Genomic DNA, 25,286 nt, shown 5'->3' with positions numbered 1-25,286 from the left:
TACTGTTCATTATCTCATGTAGTTCTAAGTTATTTAAAAATTGGCCTGCTCATCATTTCTTATGCCACCATAGTATCTTATCACAATCATATACCACAATTTTTTTAGCTGTTCCCTAACTGATGGACATCCCCTCAATTTCCAGTTCTTTGCCACCAAAAAGAGAGCTGCTATAAATATTTTGGAATGCATAGGTTCTTCTCCTTTTTCCCTGATCTTCTTGGGAAATGGCAGGGGTATTGGGAGGTCTAAGGATATACAGTTTTATAACTTTCTGGGTTTAATTCCAAATTGCTCTCCAAAATGGTTGGATCAACTCAGATAGTTCCACCAAGAGTGTATTAGCATCCTAGTTTTTCCACATCCCCTCTAACATTTGTCATTTTGCTCTTGTATCATTTTAGCTAATCTGAGGGATGTAAGATGATATCTCAAAATAGTTTTGGTTTGCACTCCTCTAATCAGTAGTGATTGAGCATATTTTCATATATCTCTATGTGACTTTGATTTTTCTCACTTGAAAATCATTCATATCTTTTGCCAGGTATTCATTCATCTTAAAAATATTAATCCTAATTGATGCAGAGTGAAAGGAGAAGAACCAGAAGAACATTATACACAGAGACTGACATATTATGGCACAATCAAATGTAATAGACTTTTCTAATATTAGTAATGCAATGATCCAGGGCAATCCAGAGGAACTTGAGAGAAAAAATGCTATCCACATCCAGAGAAAGAAATGTGGAACCAGAAATGCATTAGAAAAACATATGATTGATCACATAGTACAATAGGGATGTGATTAGGGTTTTGATGTTAAAGGATCGCTCTACTGCAAATACGAATGACACAAAAATATGTTTTGAACAATGATACATGAACAACCCAGGGGAACTGCTTGTTAGCTTTGAGAGGGAGGAGCAGAGGACAGGGGAGGGGTGGATTATGAATCATGAATCAAATATTCTAAATAAAAAATTTAAAAATATTAATCCTATTTAACATCAGAGATATAAACTTATGATCTTTCAGGTAAAAGACATATTTAAATAATCATAGGTAGAAATTGGAAGCAAAAAAAACAAAAAATTCTTAGTGGATCATAATGGTAAAAACCAATGAAATTCTGTTCTGTCTAATTCAGCAAGCATTTATAAATCCCTGCTACATACCCTGTGCTAGGTACTGGTGATATGGAAATGTAAAACAATGTAGTTACTATGCTCAAGAAGCTATAGAATCAGGACTAGGCCATTCATATATTGTTGTGCCTCTAGAGTGCCTGACATTTATACAAAGTCCATGGATAGACTAAATATTAAAATAATGAGGAAAACTGCTCCCCGTAGGGGATGTTGCCATGAGGCAGCTGGTGATGCAATGAATAGCCCTCAGGAAGATGTGAGTTCAAATATGGCTTCAGACACTTAGTAGTTCTATGACCCTAGGCAAGTCACTTAACTTTTGTTTGCTTCACTTTTCTCAACTGTAAACTAGGGATAAGAATTGCACCTATCTCAGAGGAGGTTGTGAGGATCAAATGAGCTATTATTTAATAATCATAAAAAGTGCTAAGCACAGTGCTGGGCACATGATAAGATTTTAATAAATGCTTATTTCCCTCCCTCTCTTCCATGGGAAAGTATGCTGTCTCTAGGCAAGAAAAACGTAGCTGCTTATCTTTTAGTATTTGTTCTAATTATGACTTGGTCACTGTGCTCAGCTTCCCTTTTCCAACTATACTCTTCTCCACTTATCTTGTAACTCTCTACCATTTCAATTTCTTTTTTGCCTTCTCAAGCAAATTATGAGACTACACACTCTGCTTAATTGGTTTTGAGAATTTTTTGCCTGTCTGTGGTCTCATTTTTCTCATACCCATTGTGGCCACATAACAACAACAACAACATTGCTTAGGTAAGTCCATAAATCATGGAGAATTGGGTCAATTTTTCCATAGAACTTACAATTTAGAAATGGAATAAAACAAGTTCACAAATAACTATTATGTAAGTTAGCATGAGACAGTCTGGGGAGGGCAGGTCTGGGTAGGAGTCTCTTTATGGAGTGGTTTGGGTTGGTCAATGAAAAATAAGAAACACCAAACAAGAGGGCAAAAGTGATATATCACACAGATCCAGAGATCTATGTGCTATCACAAGATCCAGAGATACTGAATGATTTGCTCAAAGTCACATAATTAGTTGGTGAGAAAGCCAGGACTGGGATCCCAGGGCTTCTGATTCTCCATCCACTGTGCTCTCTTAGCAGAGCACATCTGTTCCCTAAGAGCCTGAATTTGTCATCATGGTTAGAAAAGCCTCTCAGACAAGTCATCACACTCACACTTAAATAATAAAAATAAGATCTCATGGATATGATTCTAGCAAGATGGACTGAGAGGATTTAAAAATGAACAAACCTCACCTTCAGGAACTTTGTGTGCAGCTGCATCAATGAATCTATTCTGTTTTTTTCCTTTAGTTTGGTCAAAAGCTTCTGCTGCCAAGGATCACGTTTTGGCTTAATCTGTGTGAGAATTTCATCATCATCATGCAACAGCAATTCTCAAGAATTATGCCCCAAGTGTATTAGATAACATGGAAATGTATGATTGAAGATAGAGAGTGAGATGAGGGATTTTTGTCAGAGAGTTAAGATTTGTGAGAATGGATACAATATAAGCATTGGCACATTAGAAGTCACAGCTGTAGTAGCTGCAGGGACAGCAGGTACTGACAATTGGGGCACCTCTCAAAAATAGAGTGGGTACCAAGGTGGCTCAGTGGATTGAGAGCCAGACCCAGAAATGGGAAGTCCTGGGTTCAGATCTGGCTTCAGATACTTCCTAGTTATGTGACCCTGGGCAAGTCACTTAATCCCCATTGCTAAACCCTTACTACTCTTCTGCCTTGGAACCAATAATTAGTCTTGATCCTAGGATGGAAGGGAAGGGTTTGAAAAAATAAAGTGGTACAGTTTGAGACAAACACAATTCTGCAATACTTTTAGATACAAAGGATGTAAAATGTATCACAATTAGGCATACACACTGGCAGAAAATGTGATCTGAAGATTCTCGAAAAGATCCTCTGCTCCAAAATATCTCTACTAGCAGAGTGCAATCCCTCTAGATTTTATTTGAAAAATTTACTCATTTTTCCAAAAAGTAAATGGCCCTGGAAAATTCATACTAGTCTAGGTGACTAGTATGGCTTATATTAATGAACACTAGTATGGCTTATATTAATGAACACTGATACAGGAATTATTAACCTATATTGGGGCACCTAGGTGGCTCAGTACGTAAAGAACTAGGTCTGGAGTCAGGAGGTTTGGGGTTCAAATCTGGCCTTAGCCTCTTCCTTACTGTGTGATTCTGGGCAAGTCACTTAACCCCAATTGCCTAGCTCTTACCACCCCTCTACCTTAGAACCAATAGTTAATATTGATTCTAAGACAGAAGGTAAGGATTTTAAAAAAAATCTTTGTAACTATATCTATATTTATCTATACTGGCATGCATTGACACATATGTACATATGATAATAATAGATACATGCTTGATACAGACACATGTACATTTAGACATACGTACATACATGCATATTGGGTTCAAATCTCGATTATGATGCTTCCTACTTGTATGACCTTGGGAAAATCCTTTAACTTCTTGGAGACTTTGTCTCCTTATCTGTAAAATGAAGAGGTTGAACTAGGTGGCCTCTGAGGTCTTTTTCAACTCTACCTCTATGAGCCTCTGAGCCTAAAATGCAAGATTAGGGAATTACCCAAAATCTGGGTTGGGTTTTCCCTATGCCCTGAAGGACTGTGCACTAGGAGTGGGGAGCACTGACCTGTTAACTCTGAAAACTGCTTAGTAGTATGGTATCCTGGAAGTTTACCCCAAGCCTGCTTTGGGGAGAACCTCTGATGCTACTAAAGCTACTATCAGTTTATTATTATTATTTTTTAATAATCCTCACCTTTTGTCTTAGAATCAACACTGTGTATTGGTCCCAAGGAAGAAGAGCAGTAAGGGCTAGGCAATGGGGGTCAAGTGACTTGTCCAGGGTCACACAGCTGGGAAGTGTCTGAGGTCACCTTTGAATCCAGGAGCTCCCATCTGCTGCCTCCTACTATTAGTTAATTGGGTCACTAAAATCCACAATAACAGACAGGAGGTCAAGAGCAGGGAGCTGCCTTTACCTTTATGAAGGTAATCCAGTCGGCTGTCTTTTTAAAGGTCATGCTAGGTTTTAATGAATCCTGGATTGGGACTTTCACGTCCTTGACATCATATACTGGAAATGTTCTCAATCTTTGTTGTTCATGGAAGATGCTCTGAAACTTCTGAACAACCTGAGAGGGACAGATTTGAAAGGGAAGTGAGCGTCTCAAAGGAAATGTCAGGAACTAAATCTTGGAAAAAGCCACCATTGATTTACCAGATTCTCAGATAAGAGCAAACATTATATTCTAAAATGCTTTTGGGTAGTTGATTTCCTCGGTGTTGGCAGCAGCAACAGCAAAAAATATTTTGGCCTCTTCATGTCTAAAGTTAATTTTGCTAATACTTTCCCCTGTCTCGTTGCAGCTACTAGATTCCCCCCCATTATCCCAAGTCAAAGTAGTGAGCAGGAATTCTTACAAATTCTAATCTAAACTTGTATACACACATATAAAATTCTAATATAAACAGTTCTCTTTGGACCCTTCTTTGGGAAAACTCTCTGAAGACTTTCTCTTCCTTTGGACTCTAGACTTGCTTCCACAGTTCTCTTTCAGGAACACCTTCATTTGAATACAGAGTTTTTCTAATACCATGGAAAAGAGTTCCATCTCGTCAGCAGAATTCTTTAGCTTCTCTGTGTTATAGCAGATATTGAAATGAGACAGAAGGAGTTCTAGCTGAGGCTTCAGTTCTCCTGCTTCTGTTTTATGGTGAGGCAGAATAGGGGTAGCTTCTTCTCTGATCGATCCTAAAGGGAAAAAAAAGCAACCCCAAATCAAATATACTGAAAATTAACTAGTGCATGTCTAGTAATGAAATTGGAGAAACTGCAATAAACAATGGGTGGGGACTTCTCTTCCACGCATATGCAGTGCAATGAGGCTGAAAGAACACTGGACTTCGGAATTGGAAACCCTAGGTTCAAAACCTGACTGACAATTATTAGTTGTGTGATCCTGGGCTTGTCTTTGAACCTCTCTAAGCCTCAGTTTTTTCATCTGTAAAATTAGGAGGATCTGACCTCAGACACTTCCTATTTGTGTGACCCTGGGCAAGTCACTTAACCCCAACTGCCAAGCCATTCTTCTTTCTGCCTTAGAACTGACACTAATACAGAAGGTAAGGTTTTTTTAAATGAGTATTATAACTGTTGCAGTATCTAACTCAAAAGGCTATTGAAAGAAAAGTGCTTTGTAAATGTGGGTTATTACAAATTTTATTAGTTAGGAAAATACTATTTTCATCCACCATTCATTTTGACTGGAAAAAGAACAAAATCTTTGCCAATTGAATTTATCAGATTGAAAATTTTTTTCTTGTTTGGATTTGGCAAAAGAGCCCTCAAACAAAGCTGTTTTTACATATTTTTATTTGTCACAGCAAGGATTTGATGAGACTATAACCACAAAGAAGGCTGTGTATTCATTCATTCATCTAATATTTATTTAGAATCTAATATATACAAAGCATTGTACAAGGCACCAAGGGAAATTCAAAGGTTATATTAAAGAAGACCACAATCAATAATCATATTAGCAATGTTATTTAATAATACCATAACAGAAGGTCCTTGGTTCCTGCTACTTCTCCTACCTAAGAGTGAGATTTCCTGCCTCAGAACCTAGAGTGGTCTTAAGTTTGCAGGTAACAGAGGCCAAATGGCTCTTGGTTTTTGGTTGTTGTTGTTTTTTTTAAACCCTTACCTTCTGTCTTAGAAGCAATATTGTGTATTGGTTCCAAAACAGAAGAGCAATAAGGGCTAGGCAGTGGGAGTTAAGTGTTTTGCCCAGGATCACCCAGCTAGGAAGTATCTGTGGCCACATTTGAACCCAGGATTCCTCCATCCATTGAGCCACCTAGCTGCCTCCAAAATGGAGACTGGAGGAGGTCAGGATTCAGGAAGCCAGTCTACTTATTATGAAAAGTACCTTAGAGATGCTATTTAGTTCTCATATAACAACAGGTCATATGCTCAGAAACTGCTCTAAGTTGAAAGTATGATCTGATTGTTCCATAGAAACGAACTATAAAAGAGGGTCACATTTCTAATAAGGAACCGATGATCTCAGCCTTTTTAGGGAACACTCGTGTTTAAGTGATGTTAATGATGTAGTAGAAAGAACACTTGGATTGAGAAACAGGAAACCTGACTTCAATGTCTGACTCTGACATTATACGACTATGGACAAATATTCCCTGAGTCACCCTCATCTTTTAAATGGGGAAAATAACACTTGCACCAATTCACAGGGTTACTCTGAGGAAAGTACTCTGTAAATAGTAATTATAAGGGCATGCTAGAATTGTCAGGAATTAGCTTGGTGGTTGTTAAATTTTCAGCACGAGTATTTACACTTTGGAGATCAGTAAACAGAAGTCAGAGTTTGATTTAGTGTTTTATTGATAGAGAAAACATTAATAATGCAGATTAACCTTAAAAATGTGTCCGTGTAACTCACAATTCCAAACAGCAACAAAAGGGCACACAGACTCCAAGTAGTTTCAATTTATTAGAGAAACCAGTAGTCTCTAAGACTTGCCTTCAAGTAGATCTAAGACTTGCCTTTGTAGTCAAGGATCCCACTCCTTAGGGTCTGGGGATAAAGGGGCTTTAATTTTTGGAAAGTTACTAAAAATAGAATGGGGTATTATAGTTCCATGGTTGGTCATTTTCAGAAGCAGGGGAGCAGGGCAGCAAGGTGGCTCAGTAGATAAAGAGTCAGTCCTGAAGATGGGAAATCTTTGGTTCAAATCTGGTCTCAGATATTTCCTAGATGTGTGACCCAGGGCAAGTCACTTAACCCCAACTGCCTAGCCTTTACCACTATTCTGCCTTGAAACCAATCCTTAGTTGTCAATTCTATGACAGAAGATGAGGGTTAAAAAAATAAGCAGGGGAGCTCTTATGAATGATTCAGAGCAATGTCCATGGTTTCAAGAGCAATCTCCAACCATGACTACTTTGTCAAGAAGTCTTTTCGCAGGTGATCAATTCCTACTATCCTATTAACAGTACCGTGGGGGGCTTTCCATAAGTCATTAGACTTTCCATAGGTCTTGAGACCCTGACAACAAGGTTTGGGGCCTTCTGTAGGCCCTCTGGCCATTTGGGGAGAAGTTTGGGTAGCAACATTATAGGGGTTAAGAACACTGGGGGGAGGAGAGGTTAGGAAGTTGTGGTTTTAAAGCAAAGGTCACTTAGCAGTGGCAGTAGTGATTCATAGGGGTGAAGGGTATTGGTAAAGCATGTGAATCTTATTTCAAGTATTGCATTCTTAAGTAGCAAGGATGGGGAAACAGTATTACTCTAGCAGCACAAGCCAAGATTAATCCTTATAACAGATCTAACTAATAAAGCATAAATCTGTCTAATAAATCAAGAACAATTAATATAATCACTGACACAAAAAGTACAAGGCAGCTAAGCATCTCAGGCAGGTAGGGTGCCAGACCTAGAGTCAGGAAGACTCATCTTGCTGATTTTAAATCTGGCTCAGACACATTACATTAGCTGGGTGACCCTGGGTGAATCACTTAACCCTGTTGACCTCAGTTTCCTCATCTGTACAATTAGCAGGAGAAGGAAATGGCAAATCAAAAAAGAGTTGGACATGACTGAAATGACAGAACAACAACCTAAAAAATATCACCAATACTTGGTAGATTAATTAATTCTAACCTATGTATCTTTTTTTATAGTATTAATTAACATAGCTAACTCAAATTTCATCCTATTGTTGGACTCACTAATACAGTCACTGATATTCACTGAATCAAAATGAACCGAGTAAATACTGATTAAATTGAGTAAAGCTTTCATACTTATTTTCATCTTCCCCTTTGATCCAAAAAAGACCTATATTTTATGGATCACTAAAACCTACAGACACATAGCAGGCAGTCCTTTATGGATTTCATAAACTATCAAAGGGAGCTGTCCTCTACCGAGATGCATTGACAACAATCTGTTGGAAGGTTGAATTTACCTGTCTTCCAGATAATACAAGAATCCATTTCTTGTGTGTGCTAACCACCCCCAATATTAATTTAATTTCCAGTTGAGTTTCAAATGTCTAGGTTTTTTGCATGATGTTTCTAGAATTCATGTGGTCCCTGGAAACAACTTCTCATGGCTCCATTCTGGAGTAGGTGTCAGATGATGGTAGCTCTGAAGGTGGATCTGCATAGAAGAGCTGCTCAGTTGCCAAGATTTCACCAGGTATTTCTGTTATCGCCCTTTTACAAAACATCTTTACACAATTTAGTATATATTCATCTGGCCTTATTCTTTTCTCAATTAGTCTTCACCCAGTCATTCACTCCAGTCTAGTTATTCACTGTAGCTGCCTATATTGCTAGGGATCTTATCTTATACAGGAGCATACAAGTAGCAACACTGTCTGAAAGTAGGTGACTTCTTTGCCCAAGTTTAATGGTCACATAAGTGAATTTATCTTAGAGATGCTTATCTTATTCCAATTGCAACAAAAAAATTATAAGCCTAAGTAATATTGGATGTCACAAGAGAGATACCTCCTCTAAGATGATTAACTGTACTGAAATCCTTTTCTTTAACAGAATGTTTGTTTTTTAAACCCTTACCTTTTGCATTATCGATTCTAAGGCAGAAGAGTGGGAAGGGGTAGGAAATTGGGATAAAGTGTCTTTCTCAGGGTCACACAGCTAGGAAGTGTCTGAGACCAGATTTGAACCCAGTTTCTCTTGATTCCAGGCCTGGTTCTATCCACTGAGCCATCTAGAATTTGAACGGAAGATTAAAGGGTTTCAAAGAGGCAGACTGCCTGTGCAAAATACAAAGAAAAGGGATGGGAAATCATACAAAGGACACAAGCTTGTCTAGGCTAAGGAAGATGGGTCCTGGATGAAGTATAAACAAAAGATTGACTATTGATGGTAAAGTTGTCTATAATTCCAAGGTGACTTTATAGTAATTGCATTAAGCCCCAAAGAAATATAATGCTTTCCTCACCAAAATTTACAGCAATGCCAGAGAAATTGGTCACACTGGAAAATATATATCTTGCCCATACCACATTACTTGTAGCTAAAAGGGAACCCTGTACAATTTCTTCATTAATGTATTCATCAGTCTTGGCTGGATATTGTGCATGGGCTATAGAGCTGACCCTCAAGCTGAATAGGAGAGGTAGTCTGGGCTTGATTCTATTCATTAGATTGTGAGCTTCTTGAGGGGAACATCTCTCTTTTGCCTCTTTCTGTATCTCTAGTGTTTGACAAATAGTAGGCATTTAATAAATGTTTATTGACTAATTATCAACAACCCAAAGCTGCTTGGGTACCACAAAATCCCATCTTTTTGTCATTATTGTTTTCCTGGTGTAACATTTGTGGATACAGGTATCTCTTTGAGGGGGTGTTATGGGTAACCAGTGAGAGTCAGCTCTACCCTTTCCTCCCTCCTGGTTTTCTTTCTTGAGATGTAATCAGTCTCACACCATGTTAAAATAATCAGCCTATTTTAAATCTAGGGACAATATAATGGCCCCTCAGCTCCATGGAGTAGTCTTATCTGCATCTATAATATACTAAATGGAAATATAGGAACTATTATAGAAATGTTTCTGATAATCAGAAACTATTGGTTTTCTCTAATCACTTTTTATAATGTCTTCTATTTTTGGCACTGATGATCATTGTCTATTGGTGAATGATAAGGTGTCTAGTTTCTTCTATTTCACACATAAGTGGAATGAGATAATCATTTCCTTAGTGCTTATTATGTGCTTTGTACTATGTTAAGTGCTTTTATAAATATTGTCTTCCATCTTACATTTTTCTGGTAAACCCTGATGTTTTGCATCATCACTATAAATATTAAACTAATTTATGCAATTTCTTAAGATTCTAATGCTTGACATTGGCTTCAGGGGCATCTTGATTAGCCCATTAAGCTACTATAATTCTAACATAGTTGAAATATAACTTGATAGTATGTAGGAGAGTTTCAACCCTGACTTACCAAAGCAACTCTCATATTTAAAATTACAACCTTTTACATATGCACTTATACAACTCTTCTCTATTTTCAGAGATGGAAGGCGAGTCATTTCTCACCTGATGTGCTGGTTCCTGAAGAAGTTGGAGAGCCAGAACTCTGGCAATGAGTAGATTGAGTCTCAGGGTCTATATGTCTAGTGTACACATCTCCATTTTCTTGATTCAGATCAGGGTGTTCCTCTACAGCTACTTCCAATCTGTCAGATATAGGCAGGTACTGTAGTACCTATGGACAAAACTGAATATCAAGGGGGAGAATATCCAAAAGTTTCAGACTGAAGCTTAGAGAATTGACTTTGTTTATGACACACACACATGCATATACATAAATACACACACATATATGCACCTGACTTTGTTTATAAATATATATATATATACAGATCTGTGTGTATACCTATCTACCTACCTACCTATCTACCTACATACATATCCATCCATCCATCATCTATTTATCTATCTATCTATCTATCTATCTATCTATCTATCTATCTATCTATCTATCTAATTTCAGTAGTCAGACCAAATATAAAGAATTCTCTTATTCTTTAGCCTGCTTTTCTCTCATCATTCATGCACATTTAAAGAATGTATATAACATTAAGGTAAATTTATGCCTTATAGTTTTATAAACTTCTAAAAAGTCATTATGAGATTGTAGATTTGTAGCTGGAAGGAAACTTGGAGGTAATTTACTTCAACTCCTGAATTTTGCAGATGAGGAAACTGAGACCCAGATGAGAAAACTGAAGTATTTTGCCAAAGATAATAGATTAGAAGGTAGCAAACCTATGTCTTTTGGTGAATGGCAGTGTGTCTGAAATTCTCTAAGTATATATCACACATAAGGGAGGGAAGGGGAATGGAATAAATGTTTATAAAGCACCTACTATGTACTAAGTACTGTGTTGGGTACTGTGTTAGACACTGGGATTTGAACCCAAGTTCTCCAACTCCAAATCTGATTCCCTTTCAGCTTTACCATAGTGCCTCTCAAGATACATTTGGAAAGTATCTTTCCACAGATACAATGTTCACTGATTCCTGGCATCTGGTTATTTAAAAATTGCATTTCTTTTGAAAACTTTCTCATTTATGTCCTTTGGCCATTTATTTCTATACTCTTGGAACCATATATTTATGTCAATTACCTATATGTCTTAGATATCAGATGTCTTAGACATCAGAATTTTATCAATGATATTCTTTGTAATAGTTTCCACATACAAAATTGCTCTTTTATTCTCTTTATTGATTTTGTTTCTGTAAAGGGTTTTTTTCATAAAATTTACATAATTTTTAACATAACATTTGTTCATGACTTAGATAATGATAGCTGATTTAGTATATTAAAAAAAACTTACTTTTTTGATGTGATTTTTTTTGGTCTCCTTAAAAAAAACAAATTTGTTGATAACGTTTCCTTTTTATACCAGACCTTTCTGAAACTATCCATTCTTTCTAATGGAATAAAATGTAAAAAAAAAATTGAATAAAATCTCCAAATAAAATTATGGCATACTCTGGTGCACATACAACATTTTATCCTTGTATTCCCTTGTCTCTGCCAACAGTAGGGAGGTACATTTCATCATTCTGTGTTTTCCTGGACAGCTATTGGTTTTCATTTACTCAGTGTTTTGTTTCCTTTTTCTGATAATTTAATTTACATTGTTGTAGTCATTGTCTAGAATACTCTCAAAGTTCTGCTTATTTCATTTTGCATTCATGAATAAAAATCTTCCAATGTTTTTCTTAAATTACTCATATATTCATCATTTTTTACCGGAAGATAAACACTTCATTACCTTCAAATAACACTTTTTTTTGTTTTTTTTTAAGTCATTCCCTGTTTAAAAAAAAAAAACACCTTATTTTCTATCTTAGAATCAATACTGCATATTGGTTGAAAGACTGAAGAATAGTAAGGACTAAGTAATAGAGGTTAACTGACTTGCCCAGGGTCACACAGCTAGGGAGTGTCTGAAGTCAGATTTTAACCCAAGACCTCCCATCTCTAGGCCTGGCTCTCAATTCACTGAACCATCTAATTGCCTTTCAGTCATTCCCTATTAATAGGAAACCCACTTTGTTTCTAGTTCTTTGTTACCACAAAAAGTACAGATGTTACTATTTTGGCAGATCCTTGCTTCTGTCTTCTATCTTCTTGGGGCCTAATGTTCATTCAGTCATGGGATTGGTGGGCCTAAGAGTATTAAAAAAACCTAGTCACTTTTGTTGCTTAATTCTATAATGATTAAAAAATCTGAGTCTGGGTTCTGAATAAATATATAAATTGATTTACTTGTATTATTAATTTTCTTAGATTTGCATGACTCAACCATAAGCACTAATCATACTTCCAATTATTGAAATCTTCCTTCATTTTTGTAGAGAGTATTTCATAGATGTTTTTTCATAGAAGTTAACACAAAATAACTTATACATTTTTAATGAAATTTCATTTATTATTTTCCCCTGGCTTTTGTTGGTTCTGATGCTAATAGTTTTTGTGGATTTATTTTGTATCCTGCCACTTTAGTTTCTTTATTAATTCTATGGGAGCGTATAAGTATACCATCATGTCATGGGCAAATAAGGATACTTTTTATTTCTTCTTTGTTGATATTTATACCTTGTATTTTGTTCTCTTGTCTTACTATTTAGTCTTACATGAAATAACGGTGAAGAGAGAGCATTCTTGTTTATCCCCTGCTCATGATGGCAAAGATTCTAGTGTTTTCTCGATTGCTAATAATGCTAGTTCTTAGTTTTTTAGATAAATGTTTTTAATAACAGTAAACAAAAGCTCTATTATGCCTATGCCTTCTAAGCATTTATGTTAAAAATGAGCGTAGCATTTGGTCAAAAGTTTTTTATGCATCTAATAATGCCTGTAGGCATCTCAAACTCAGCAGATCCAAAACAGAACTCATTTTCCCTCCCCCACCTTCCTCTCTTCCTAACTTCCCTATTAGTCACCACCAGTCTGCCACACTTCAGCTCCTCTCACATTCAACACATATTCTCAATCCATTTCCAGCTCTTGTTTCTATCCTCATAGCATCTCTCATGAACATCCTCTTCTCTCCACTCACACAAATCTACCATCTTCATGAAGTCACACATTATCTTAGAGCTGGATTATTCCCATAATCTGCTGGTTAGTCTCTTTGTCTCATCCTGGTCCATCTCAATTGCCAAAGTGATTTTCCTAATGTCCAGGTGTAATAATGTCATGCCTCTTACTCAACAAACTCCAGGGATTTCAAATTATCTTCAAGATCAACTATTCAGTCCTTTGTTTGGTTTTTAAAGCCCTTCCTATCTTTCTAGTCTTTTTTTTTCTTCTTTTGAAATTTTGCCTTCTGTCTTAGAATTGATACTGAGAATCAGTTCCAAGGCAGAAGAGTGGTAAAGGCCAGGCAATTGGAATTAAATGACTTGCCCAGGTTAACACAGCTCAGAAGTGTCTGAGACCAGATTTTATCTAGTTTTTTTTTCTATGTGTTATTGTTGAGTTGTTTTTTCAGTCATATTTAACTCTTTGTGACACCATTTGGAGTTTCTTAGCAAAGATACTAGAATGGATTGCCATTTCCTTCTCCAGTTCATTTTACTGATAAGGAAATTGACATAAACAAGGTTAAGTTATTTGTCCAGCATCTCATAATGTTGGAGGACAGATCTGGGGCTCTATCCACTGTGTTCTTCTTCATTTGCTTTATGATCCTGAGACTCTGGCCCACTTGAAGTTACTCAAAACCAGACCTTCACTCTCTCAACTTCCAACTCACTATCTTTCAGCATTCCTGGAATGGGTTCCCTCCTACCCTCCATCTCTTGGCTTTCCTAGCTTCCTTCAAACCTCAATCCAAATTCTATTTTCTGTTGAAGGCCTTTCCTGGTCTCCCTTAGTGCCAGTTTCTTCCTTTGAGATCACCTGTCATTTACACTGCATATACTTTGCATGTACATAGTTGTTTGCATGTTGTCTCCCCTATTAGAATGTGAGTCCCTTGAGGGCACAGACCATGTTTTTGTTGTATCCCCAACACTGGGCAAAATTCCAAATAATTGTTGATGGATTGATTGCGAGTTTTGCTTTCTGTTTTGTTCATATGATTAATTTTATTAATTGTTTTCCTAGTGTTGAACTCCCTGGTAGGAATCCAGCTTGAGCAAAATAATTTATTTCTGTGTATACTGCTGTAATTTCCTTGCAACAATTTTAATTAAAAATTTTTTTGTTAATAAGTATTAAAGCAAAGTGAAATTGGTCTAGTTTTTTCCTCTCATTAGTCTCCCTGGGGTTTTGGTATCAGGACTATATTTGACTCATAAAAGAATTATGGCAGATTGCCTTCTTTTCTCTATTCCAGAGAAGATATGTACCATAGGTATTAATTGTTTTTAGATGTATTAAAGAATTCACTTTGTAAAACCACTTGGCATAAGGTCTTTTTGTTTTTGTCAATTCATTTACTTGAATTCTTCTTTTGAGTTTGGGTTGTTCAGTATCTCTAATTTTCATTTTATCAAGTTGAATATTTTATATTTTTCTAGATAAACAATAGCTTCCTCTAAATTCTCAGTTATGATGTCATATAATTCTTTAACATAGTTTCTTATAATTCTTCCTTCCCTAGTAAAGAAACAAAAAAGTACATAGTAAATTAACTATCATTTTTAGAGAGCTAAAAACACCTGGTTTTTAATGTTGGTCTCATAACATGCCCACAGTGTCTATGTATCTTCTAATGAATGCAGGGCTACTGCTGTCACAAGTAAAAATTAAATTTTACATAAAATTCCTTCTTTGTATGTTTTGATTAATAGATGCCTAAGCTTCCACTTAGTTGAACTGGAGATAGAAGTTTTTAGAACTATAGAATTTTAGAGCAGAACATTGTTTGGGTACTTTTTATAAATGAGAAAAATGCTGTCCATAAAGAGGAATGACTTACCTAAGATCATGTGGGAATACTGAAGAAACTAAAATTCAGAGGTTAAGTCCTTCGCTAAGGGTCACAGCTATTTAAGAGTAGACTGGGGTAGAACTTAGCCCTCCTAAATCTAAGTCTAGAGGCAGTTAGGGACCTTACTTAGTAGATAGAAATCCAGACCTGGAGTCAGGAGATCCTGGGTTCAAACTTGACTTCAGACATTTCTTAGCTATGTAACCCTGAGAAAGTCACTTAACCCCAATTGCTTAGGTCTTACAGATTTTCTCTCTTAGAAGTGATTGATTCTAAGGCAGAAGTTAAGGGTTTAAAAAAATTATTGGTCTGGTGCTCTGGGATCACTGCTTCTTCTATCAGTCTACTCCTCTACACTTCCTAAGGTTGTTTAGAATATATGCCATAATCAATTAATTATAAGTTAGGTTATTTTGATATTAAAGTAGTTCAAAAGAGACTCACAGGACCATACATAGATTTAGAAACAGAAGGGACATTAGAAATCATAGAGCTAAAATATCTCAATTTACAGATGAGAAATCAAGCCCAGGGAAGATAAAGGGTTTGTCCAAGACACAGAGGTAAATAAAAAGCAGAGCCAAGATTTAAGCCTAGATTCCCAAATCTAGAGTTTTTCCCATTGACTAGAGAAACTTAATTCAAATATTCATGGTGCCCCTTCTACCTTGAAAGTATTATGCTAAAGGCTGGTGAGTTTTTGTCTAGTTTAGGGTAGCTAAAAAAGATGATGCAGAAGAGTTGTGCATTGTGGAATAGGGAAGATGAAGCTCAGGGTAGATAGCCTCAATTTTCTCAATAAAGTAAGTAAGGGCCTTTGATGAGTGAAAATTGAAAGAAAGTTGAGTAGGGAAGTTGATGGGGAAAAGGGTTGTAATAGCTTCTATAGAGTCTGATAGAGGCATTCAATGAAGAAAGGAAAGATTTTTGTGTAACATGGAAAGTCCAAGTGAGAATGGATATCATTCATTTGAAGTGGACTTAATCAACATGGTTGGCTTGCACAACTTTCTCCTGTAATAGTCAGTATCCTGAATTGAAGTAAGTAGTGGAGAAAGCAATGGTAAGAGTAAGCCAAGGCTAGAGTTTGAGAAAGCAAAAGGAATTAAAGGACAAAGTAACAAGGGCAATGGGCATAATAATGTGAATCAGTCAACTTGTCACTCAATCAACTAACATTGAAGTGCCTACTATGTAGAAGTGGACAGTAGGTGGCACAGTGGATAGAGTCCTAGGCCAGAAGTCAGGGAAACTCCTCTTCCTGGGTTCAAATCTAACCTCAGAAACTAGCTGACCCTGGGTAAGTCACTTAACCCTGTTTGTTTCAGTTTCCTCATCTGTCAAATGGGCTGGAGAAGAAAATGGAAAATCACTCTACTATCTTTGCCAAGAAACCCCCAAATTGGATCCTGAAGAGTCAGACACAATTGAAATAGCTGAAAAACAAATATAGAGGTACTATAATTAGTTCTGGAGATACAAAGAAAGACCAAAACAAAACAAAACAAACAAACAAAAACCAGCTCCTGATCTCAAGGAGCTCTTAGCTTAAGTGACCACTTGATCAAAACAGAAAGGTAGGAAGTGAGGCCAGTGTAAAGCTGACAGACTGCAGTAAAAGGGAGTAGTGGAGAGATCAGATGTTCCAGTAAGCACTAAGAATAAATTTAATGGGAATGTAGCAGAAGTTTAGATCTAAGAGAAGAATTGTAACATTTAGCATCACAGAGGTATGAGGGTTATACGTGATGGTAATCAGCCAATATGGTATAGTATCTCTCATAGTTTAAGTTGGATTTCAAATCTGAGGCATTTTGAATTTCTGCTTAGGTGTGATTCTCCTAATTGGTGGAGAGAAGGATAGCAATGCTGAGTGCCTGCTTGAGGAGGTTTGGAGAGGAAAGACATCTATCATTCTTGCTTTGAGAGAAATGCATACTTGCACAAATGATTCCAGACTCTCTTCAAGGAGACTTATGGAGAGAGAGTTAAAAAAGACTTTCAGAAGGCGCAACCATGAAGAGGAGTTAGCACCTCAATATTTCCCTGATTTCTGGCTCCCTAGAGATTTGAGGGAGATAAGGGCCTTTCTCTTGGTTGAACTGGAATATTTCACTCCTACCTGAAGAGTTCATTCATTCTTGTGTATTTTTCTGCTCTTGTCTAACTTGAGTTAGATATACTAATGTTTGAAGAGCCCAGAAGAGAAGAAAAAGTGGTTGGAATTGCTAGTGACAAAAGACAGTGAGAATTAGTACAGAAAAGCTTCATTGAGGAGGTGAGAGATATGGTCTACATTATTACCTTCCTAAAAAAGGATGAATGGAGCAGAGATACATTGTCGAACCAAACCCAAGGGGGGCAGAAGTGAGAACAATTTCATAACTGTACTAGTCACAATCTGCTTCCAACCTCTATTTCTAGAGGTTGGTTTCACATTACCCTCACTCACATACTCTGTTCTAGACAAATTTACCTGCTTCTATCAGTTCCCACCTCCTTCTTTCTATACCGCCTCTCTCTTTTGGAATCCCTCATTTCTCCTGGGACTTAGCTCAAGGATCACTTCATAGAAAAGGTGACTCTCCCAGCCCTAACTCTGAAATTATTTTATCCTTTTTTTTCTCACTTACTTATTCATATACAACTTATTTCTGACAAATGGAATTTAACCCCCTTGAGGGCAAGGACCATTTTCTCTCTCTTTGTATGCCTAGGGCCTAGCACATAGAAAGAGTTTAATAAATGCTTGTTGATTTGCATAAATGGGTATATCAGTCATTTCTCTCACCCTCAGGAAGCTGTGAATGTCTCTAAGTGAATGAAGGTGACACACTAGCCACCTGGTATAGATAACTAGGTCTTCCTGTGTTACCAGCTGTCCAGGATTGATCTTTCCCATGAGTAAGTTTTCTCGGGCAACTGCCAGCCTCTCAGCTCTCTGAACAGCATCATCGTACTCCTTTATAATGTGCCCAACTTGCTCCTGTTTAAAAGAGAAATAAAGATAAAACTGGAATCTTCGTGCTTTGTCTATAACTTTCTCTTCAGTTCCCTTTAACTAATTATTATTAAATACACAAAAAGAGAAGTCCCCTTTATACCACCCTGTAAGGTTTATAGAGTGATCTCCTCCCAAATGTCCTGTAAGTCAGGCATAACATGTTTTTATAGGTGAGGAAACTGGCTCAGAAAACCTAACTTGCCCAACATCACACTGATAATATCAGCACTGAGATCTGGACTTCAAGCTTTCTTAAGTTCAATACCCTCCCTACAATAGCATCACTGTGTGTCAGTAGTTAATAAGGGCCTCTTTTTCCCAAAGGTTCTTCCACATTCTAGAAGAGCCTGAGAAAGGGTAAAGGTCACATTCTTAACATCTTGAGGGGAGGGGGCAGTTTCAGGATAGAGTTAATTATTTGGTCTTTATTCCTCCATTATTGGCTTTGGTACCAGGAATCTGCTGCTGGGCTTACTTTGGTACTGAATGAATTGTGCTCAGCTGAATAGACAAACAGTTTCTTCAGAGGAAAAGCATTTCTCAGCATGTTTCATGAGTGGCAAATTCCACTCTGAGATGCATTTTTAAAAAGCAAGTAAGAAGTAGTCTTGGGACTCCAAAATTCACTGCCCCATCAACCAACAGCAAGCTCACCTAGACATTTCTAGCCCTGACTTCAAAATAGGGCAACCTTCTTTTGCATTTGCCATTTGGATTATAAAGGGAACTTCATGTCTCATGGAATGCCCATCTTAGCTTAAGATTTCCTACCTGGTAAAGAGGATAAAGTTGTTCCATGGCACTACTTTGCTGGCAGAACCTCTTCCACCTAAACATGTGTAAGTATTTGCTCTGGACCAACTGGATCATTCTCTCTGTGTAAAACTTTAAACAACCACACATTAACAATGAGCAGCAGCCTAGCTCATATTAGGAAGATTGATAAGAATCTTGAGAGCAATGAAAGTGGGAGGAACCACCTTTGTGTCTCCAGAGTCTAGCACAATGCCTGCCACATTAATAAATATTTATTGAATGCATGGTTGATTGGTAAGCCTCCAGAACAATAATAGCAATGATAGTTAACATATACATAGCACTTAGCTATGTGCCAGGCACTGTGTTAAACACTTTACAATTGTTATCTCATTTGATCCTCACAACAACCCTGGGAGTTAGTTGCCATTATTATCCCCACTTTACAGATGAGAGAACTGAGGCATACAGCAGTTAAAGAACCATGCTCAAAGGGCTGTAAAACTGTGCATAGTCTTTGATCCTATAAAACCATTACTGGGTCTATGCTCCAAAGAGAAAATTAAAAAGGGGACCTTCTTTGTACTTGTACAAAAATATTTGTAGCAGTTCTTTTTGTGGTGGCAAAGAATTGGAAATTGAGGGTAGGCCAAATATTTGGGGAATGGCTGAATAAATTGTGTTACGTGTTGATAACAGAATACTATTGTGTGATAAGAAATGACAAGCAGGATGATTTTAGGAAAAGCAGGAAAGATCTGCAGGAACTGATGCAGAGTGAAATAAGCAGAACCAGGAGAACATTGTACACAGTAATAACAATGTTGTACAATGATCCCCTATGAAAACTTGGCTTCTCTCAGCAATACAATAATCTCTGAAAGAATTATGATGGAAAATGTCATACACCTCCAAAGAAAGAACTGTTGGAATTGGATGGATGCAAATCAAAGCAAACCATCTTTCACACCTGTGTATTTAAAGCTTTCTTTTTAGGTTTTGGTTCTGTATGAGTTTGCCCTTACAACAATGGTCAATATGAAAGTGTGTTTTCATGATTTAAAAAAAAAGAAAATTAAAGGAAAAAAAAGATTTGCTCAGTCATCCAGCTAAGTAAGTGTCTAAGGTTGAACTTGAACTAAGGTGTTTCTGATTCCCAGGTCCAGTGCTCTGTCATATAAGTTTTATACAGTGTGGAGATTATAGTATCATAGATTTTTGAATTGGAAAGGACCTTAGAGACCATTTAGTCCAAATCCCTCAATTTGTAGACAAGGAAATTGAGTTCCAAGGAGGTTAAGTGATTTTCGCAAAGTCATACAAGAGGCACAAGTAGGATTTGAACTCAGGACTTCCACCTTCCAAATTCAGTGTTTTCCTCCATACTCCTTTTCTCCTGAAAAACTAAACCCCAGCCTGAGCTCACTAAAAAAAGTCATCTTTTTGCCATCTCAAAGGACTCATGATATAAAAATGCCATTTACTTCCAGAGAAAATGAACCGAGTCTGTATCCAGACCAAAGCAAACTTTTTTCACTTTCTTAATTTTTTTCTATTTGAGTTTCCTTCCACAAAAGGATTAATATGGAAAATTGTTTTATGTGATCATACATGTAAAATCTATATGAGACTGAATTTGGAGGGAGGGGTGGAGGGAGGGAGAGAATTTGAGACAGTATTTGAAAAATGTTGGAAACTTTTTATATGTAATGGGGGGGATACAATTTTAAAAGAAAGGATAAAAAAAGTTGCTTTTTCAAAAGCAAACTTGCTAAATAGGCAACAAAACCATAATTAATATAGGGCAAATGGGGAATGGGGCTTTAGTCCAGGGTAGTGAATTTAGAAGATGTTGAAAGCACTTTTGATGCTTTAGCAGAAGGAAGACTAGATACTAAAACTTTGTTACCATTGTTCTAGACCTATGATTTTATCAGTTTTGGGAACTACTAGTGTTGAAGCTATTTCTGATAGAGGCATGTGAGAATTATTAGTTTGAACTCTTATTCTTTTGTGATTGCAACAACCCCACTTTTTGATTGAATTAGGAACAAGGGCAGAGGCTTATCTGTATAAGGGGAATGTATCTGTCCTCTGGGAAGACTCCAGGAGCCTTATGGCTCCCTGACACTTGGAAGGCTTTTACCTGCTGTCCCAGATCACTCTTAGTCTAGAAGACCAGCCTCTGACCTGAACTGAAGTCAAATCTGGCCAATCAGAGAGACTTGGAAAAGTGATATTATGGAGGATATAAGTTTGAGGTGTAGGGAAAGCCTCTGGCTCTTTGATGTGGAAATTACATTGAGAATGGAGACATGCAAAGAAAAAAGCTGACCATATGTGGCTAATGCCTTTTCTTTCTCTGACCCCCTTATTATTATTTAATAAATAATTATAAATTAAGATATAATCTCCAGAGAATTTTGATCTTAACAGAAAGCACTCTATAACTTGGAATCTTAAAAATCTGCCTGAGGTATTGAGCAGTAAAATTTCTTGAACATAGTCACATAACTGGTATGTATTAGTGACAGGACTTGAACCCAGATCTCTCTGACTCCAAGGCTGATCCTGTACCCACTAGCCATACATCATCTAGCAAGTTAGCAAGAAAACTTAAAGGAGGAAATTAATAGATGGCTTCTTGCTTCATTTAGGCAGCTTGGTGGCTCAGTGGATAGAAAGTTGAACCTAGAGTCAGGAAGACCTGGATTCAAATGTGACCTCAAACTAGCTATGAGGCAGTTTGCCTCAGTTTCCTCAAAGGCAAATAGAAACCATAACTACCTCCTAGGATTGCTGTGAAGATCATATAATATTTTTAAAGCACTTAGCACAGTGCCTAGCACATAGTAGTGCTATATAAATGCTTATTTCCTCACTCCCTTCCCCTTCCCATCCCAAGTAAGCAATCACTGCCCTGGTTTGGCCTACCTTCCTCATTTTCCCCTCACCATATCATATTCCTTTTTTTAGTATTCTATCCCTCCACCTCCCCACTTCCAAGATTCTTTCTTCTTGTGGCTAGGCATTCTGGTTTGAGGGGCAATTTTATGCTGCTTGTCCCAGGGACAGCTTTGGCTATTCTAAGTATCAAAGTCCCTGTTGTGACAAAGAATTTCCTCTTTTCAAAGTTTATCAGTGACTAAAAGTTTGACACACTCTGTAATTAGCTTCTGACTCGAAACTTCCCTTCGAAAATGAAGTTATTGTGGGCATTTCAAAGGTAAGATTAGAGCTATTAATCTTAGATATGACATTTTACTTAGACTTGGAAAGTCACGGTAGTCAACTGAGACAGTAAAGGTCACAAATGAAAAAGCATATACAAACCAGGTTCTGAAATGAGAAAGCTAATCATCAAGGGGAGTGCCTCTCTAGCTTGGAGAGAAGCCAGGTGTCTGGCTTTGAGCAGACTAAGAGCAAAAACCAGGGTCAGCCCTGCAGAAGGAAATAAACACTTACCTGGTACAGAAGTAAAGGTAAGTTTTCAACTGTGTATTCTTTCCTCAAACAGCTTTCTAGCTCCCTCTGCAGGACATCCGCTTGAATGACATCCGCTTGAATAACAAGGGGCTTTGATTCAGCCACCTGAGCATCAGAGATAGACAAAAGTAATCCACCTCAAACAGTAGCAGAAGGGTAAAAAGCAGAGAAAATAAAATGATCAAGATGTCATAATAGGAAAATGTTCCCAGTCATTATTTTCTTTCTTTCTTTCTTTCTTTCTTTCTTTCTTTCTTTCTTTCTTTCTTTCTTTCTTTCTTTCTTTCTTTCTTTCTTTCCTTCCTTCCTTCCTTCCTTCCTTCCTTCCTTCCTTCCTTCCTTCCTTCCTTCCTTCCTTCCTTCCTTCCTTCCTTCCTTCCTTCCTTCCTTCCTTCCTTCCTTCCTTCCTTCCTTCCTTCCTTCTTTCTTTCTTTCTTTCTTTCTTTCTTTCTTTCTTTCTTTCTTTCTTTCTTTCTTTCTTTCTTTCTTTCTTCCTTCCTTCCTTCCTTCCTTCCTTCCTTCCTTCCTTCCTTCCTCCCTCCCTCCCTCCCTCCCTCCCTTCCTTCCTTCCTTCCTTCCTTCCTTCCTTCCTTCTTTCCTTCCTTCCTTCCTTCCTTCCTCTTTGTTTGTTTGTTTGTTTCTTTCTTTCTTTCCTTCCTCCTTCCCTTGCTCCCTTGTCCCTTCTTTCCTTCCTTTTACATTTTACTTTCCCTCCTTCCTTCTTTACTCCTTCACTCCTTCCTTCCTCCTTTCTTTCCCATTTCTCCTTCCTTTCTTCCCTCTCTCCCTCCTTCCTTCAACAACACATTTTACTATTCTCTCCCTTCCTCTCTTCCTACTTCCTTTGTTTCCTCATTCCTTAGTTCCTTCCTTCTTCCCTTGCTCCCTTCATCCTTTCCTTCCTTTCTTCTACATTTTACTTTCCCTCCCTCCTTACTTCCTCCTTCCTTTCTTTCTTCTTTCTCCCTTCCTCCTTCCCTTCCTCCTTCCTTCTTCCTTCCATACCTTCTTCCTTCTTCCTTTTCCTTTCCTCCTTCCATCCTCCTTCCTTTCCTCCCTCCTTCTTCCTACCTTCCCTCTCTTTTACTCCTTCCCTTCCTCCTTCCTTCTTTCCTTCCTTCCTTCCTTCCCCAACACATTTTAATACTTATAAGTTTTCAAATGGCTAACTATATAAATGAAATCAAGAAATTGCAAAAATCTCCCACAAATGTCTTTCCAGGAAAACAAAAGTCCTACATCTACTCAGCAGGAATGGATTGTTTTAGTTTTCCTCCTACTTATTTAAAAGTGAAACCAAATCCTTTCATTTTCACACTTTCTCTTCTTTCTTTACTTTTGAAATTTTTATTTTAATAAAATTTTTGTATAAAATTAAAAATAATTACAACAAATGACAGAGGACTAAAGCATTATTAGACTAATGAATGAATTGCATTACCTTGGAAACAGATACTCTGAATAACACTCATTTTATATGATATACAAATATCTTGCATTGCTATTTGTCCCTTTAAATGTCATGTCTTGGGTATGATTATGCCCTATCTGGGAAAGGTAGATAATACCTTTTTCCACAAGAAACAGGCTAAAAAATTTGCCTCTGTGATCAGCATGGTTGGCTGAAGAGGGGTGTACATTTAGTGGGTAGTGATCTCCTTCTTATCTGAGATACTAATGGATTCAAGTTTGGGAGGGGCTGGATGATCTGTGAAGAGCTCTCTGGTGAAAGTTTGGGTAGTTCCCTCTTCAGCTCATAATCACTATAATCGCTGCCTCTGTCATTGTAACAATCACTGATAAAATAACTAAGATATAGTTTTATATATGCATATATCTTTCTTCAAATAGTGGCTTCTCTAATGTGAGAGTAGAAAGAGGGAGGGAGTTAGTTAACTGGGTATTTTAATATAAAAAGCAAGTAAATAAATACGTTTGAAATAAAAGATAAATAAACAAAAACAGTCACTGCCCCCTACTGTTCTCTGTATCCCTGCATCCCCAGGCACAGGGAGATTCTGCTAATGATTTTTAATAAGCAGCTTTCAATAGCAATGTTCTTTACCTGCTCACTTACCTGTAAGCTTTTCCTTAATGCCAGTTCCCTTTCTTTTCTAAAGTAAGAAACATCCTTTGGTAATCGGACAGAACTGTAGAAAGATTTATGTAAAAACCAAGTGTTACAGATACTGTACTGTCATAGATAGCAAATAGTACTGGAATGTGGCCTTTGTGTAACAGTATATTCAGACCACAGCAGATAAGCTCTTTGTGAGGATAAATTGTAACTCCTACCATCCAGAGTGGTTGTGAGGATCAAATGAGATTATTTATGTAAAATACTTATAAACCTTAAAGTACATATAAATGGTAACTATTACTATTCTGTTTCTTTTTCATAGAAGTTAGAAACAAACTGCCTTATTGGAATGTATCACTAAAAATTCTTTATTGTTAACACTTTTCAAAATTATGTTGAGAATCAAGATCAAATTTAATTGGGGCAGTTAGGTGGCTCGATGAATAGAGAGCCAGGCTTGGAGATGGGAGGCCATGTATTCAAATGTGGCCTCAGACACTTTCTAGTGGTGTGACCCTGGGCAAGTCACTTAACTCCAATTGTGTAGCCTCTTCTGTCTTGGAACTGATACTCAGTGTTGATTCTAAGACAGAAGGTAAGGGTTAAAAAAAAAAAAAAGATCAAATCCAGTTTAAATGCTGTAGGATAAAATAATGACTTTCCTCAATGAGTATAATCATAGCAGCTCACACTTAGAGAACAACT

The 25,286-nt window shown here is 37.2% G+C and overlaps 1 protein-coding gene across 1 annotated transcript in view; it reads right to left on the bottom strand.

The window, feature by feature from the left end:
- The window catches only part of CCDC162P (uncharacterized), a 239,392-nt gene that overhangs the window by 201,435 nt on the left and 12,671 nt on the right, over positions 1 to 25,286 (bottom strand). Inside the window, exons 2-9 of the mRNA XM_056818639.1 lie at positions 24,579 to 24,651; positions 22,481 to 22,606; positions 19,031 to 19,144; positions 18,047 to 18,241; positions 10,334 to 10,502; positions 4,828 to 4,985; positions 4,213 to 4,365; positions 2,431 to 2,532 (exon numbers count right to left, since the gene is read on the bottom strand). Of these exons, the coding sequence (XP_056674617.1) occupies positions 2,431 to 2,532; positions 4,213 to 4,365; positions 4,828 to 4,985; positions 10,334 to 10,502; positions 18,047 to 18,241; positions 19,031 to 19,144; positions 22,481 to 22,606; positions 24,579 to 24,651 (1,090 nt within the window). The remainder of the gene's footprint in view (positions 1 to 2,430; positions 2,533 to 4,212; positions 4,366 to 4,827; positions 4,986 to 10,333; positions 10,503 to 18,046; positions 18,242 to 19,030; positions 19,145 to 22,480; positions 22,607 to 24,578; positions 24,652 to 25,286) is intronic.

This window comes from Monodelphis domestica, chromosome 2, assembly GCF_027887165.1.
Source record: "Monodelphis domestica isolate mMonDom1 chromosome 2, mMonDom1.pri, whole genome shotgun sequence".
Lineage (NCBI taxonomy): Eukaryota > Metazoa > Chordata > Mammalia > Didelphimorphia > Didelphidae > Monodelphis > Monodelphis domestica.
The sequence above is the reverse complement of the archived record's forward strand: the minus strand, read 5'-3'. Positions and strand labels throughout refer to the sequence as shown.